The sequence below is a fragment of the Salvelinus sp. IW2-2015 genome, unplaced genomic scaffold, assembly GCF_002910315.2.
Source record: "Salvelinus sp. IW2-2015 unplaced genomic scaffold, ASM291031v2 Un_scaffold6680, whole genome shotgun sequence".
NCBI lineage: Eukaryota > Metazoa > Chordata > Actinopteri > Salmoniformes > Salmonidae > Salvelinus > Salvelinus sp. IW2-2015.
This window is the reverse complement of record NW_019947942.1, coordinates 19,497-21,410: the sequence shown is the minus strand read 5'-3', so window position 1 is coordinate 21,410 and position 1,914 is coordinate 19,497. Positions and strand designations below refer to the sequence as shown.

General features: G+C 44.1%; 1 protein-coding gene across 1 annotated transcript; it reads right to left on the bottom strand.

Moving 5' to 3' along the window:
* Positions 1-6: 6 nt before the first annotated feature.
* LOC112079006 (uncharacterized) lies at positions 7-1,913 on the bottom strand (the record flags this gene model as incomplete). Its single annotated transcript, XM_024145085.2, has 6 exons — positions 7-155; positions 264-381; positions 477-682; positions 857-974; positions 1,578-1,789; positions 1,877-1,913. Coding segments are annotated over 6 exons (840 nt in total), but the record flags the coding sequence as incomplete, so codon positions are not given.
* Between the last annotated feature and the right edge of the window lies 1 nt (position 1,914).

The window sequence follows — 1,914 nt, the reverse complement described above, 5'->3', positions numbered from 1 at the left end:
ACAGGTGTGGAGTCCAAAGCTAAAGAGAGCCCTGGTGTCATCTGTCTCTTGAGGCCTGCAGGTGGAGTCCAGGAGAAAGGTTCTGTTGGGTTCAGCTCCAGGAATAGCCAGAGTCACATCAGTAACCACTGTCACCACCCCTTTAGTGGAACACACTAGAGAAAGTTGTGTTAGAGCTGGGCTAGAACTRAGTGAATGATCGACACTATAAACAGTCAGGCAATACATTAAGCTGCAGGCAAAGATGAGGCACTAGTAGTTACCTATGACCTCAGTAGTCTGAAAGAGACAATCTTTGGCCAAGGAACTCTTGACATCCAAGGTCTTGGGACGTCGCGAGTGAATTTCAAATGAGCCGTAGAACTGCTTCAAATTGATGTCCTGGAATAAAAAGAGCCGGTACATTTTAAATAATTATAACTCCTACTTTACCCAACGACAAGTCAGTTTAAGCGCTTGACCAATGAGCATCTCACCTTATAAGTGTAGCCAACAGTGAAGAGGGGCACTTCCAGGGTMAGACTCTTGCTGTCATTCTGCATGATGTAGCCCCGCTTGGCTGCCAGATTTGTGGTCAGAAGGTATGGGCCAACACCCACCTCCCACAGGTAGTCAAATGGCTTATGGACCATCTGGAAACTAATGCTTTTCTCATTGCAGACGCCTTTGAAGACCGGAGGAACTGACGAAGAAAAGACCGGCCCAATAGTTTAGTCAAGTGCCAAGATGACATCAGGGGTAAACAGTGGTATAGCTGGGCTGCGGCCACGTTTGGCAGAACCAGAAGGCTAGGAAGACCATCGTGAGAAATATCACTTCCAGCCCAGGTCTCTTAATAAAGTTCAAGTCAACTTACAGACATCATTGAACTGAGCCACGACTGAAGCCAGGTAGTAGTAGGGCTCCTCTTGAGGCAGGATGACCAAAGTGTAGTTGATGTCCAATGAGAACTGAAGACGACCCTCTGTAGAGTACTATGGATATGAACACTCATTTAGAAACAAAATCTTACATCCACATACTAGGGGAGAATCTCAGGTCCCCAAAACCCATTGGAGAATGTTTGAGGGGAGGAACCTTGGATCTCCTCCAATGAGAAGTGTCATGAGAATCTTCAATCCCAATGATAATAACAATCAATTAAGCTTTGACCAATTCACGAGGTTTGTAAGACCCYGAGTTTAATATTAATAATTAGGCAAAGACACAGCTTATGCAAAAGGTATGGTCCTTTATCCACGAGAAAGTGCTGAAAACCATATAATGCGCACAGCCTTTTATATAACTCCTACAAATGAATCTGTTCCTCCCTGGGTGAGGGAACTTTCTCCTGGCCTTCGTCACAGTACCAAAACATGTCTTTTGTCAGTTCCTCTTTATCACACACAAACAATCTTCTAGTATTATGTCTAAACTTCTGTAACTATTAGGGTGAAATACTTAAGTCATTACTCTTAATGTCATTCAGATTCTCTTATCATTACTTTAAACATAAATTCCCTTATCAAGAAGTCATGAGGAAAAGCTGAAAACCCACAGTAGTTCATTAAATAGTAAACATAAATATTTCTCTTTACCAGCTTGTGAACAACGGCATCATCAAATGGCACCCTGAGAATGTAGGCATGTAGGTTACTATTGGGCTGGGGGACCATGGTTATGACGAGGCCACTTTTATTCGCCTCTAGTATGGTGAAGTTGTGACCATTGAGCTTCACAGCCACCAGGTCAACATCGTAGGAGAGGTTCCCCAGGTAAACAGTAAACACACGATCCTCAAGGACTGTTTCTGTGGTGGGGAAGGACAACAGGGTCATWAGCAATCATGACCATGGCACTGAAGAGCCACTTCGGATTGGCTAGTAGAACTCCTTACGGTTAATGATGGAGGTGTGCTGGATCAGAAGGGGTGTG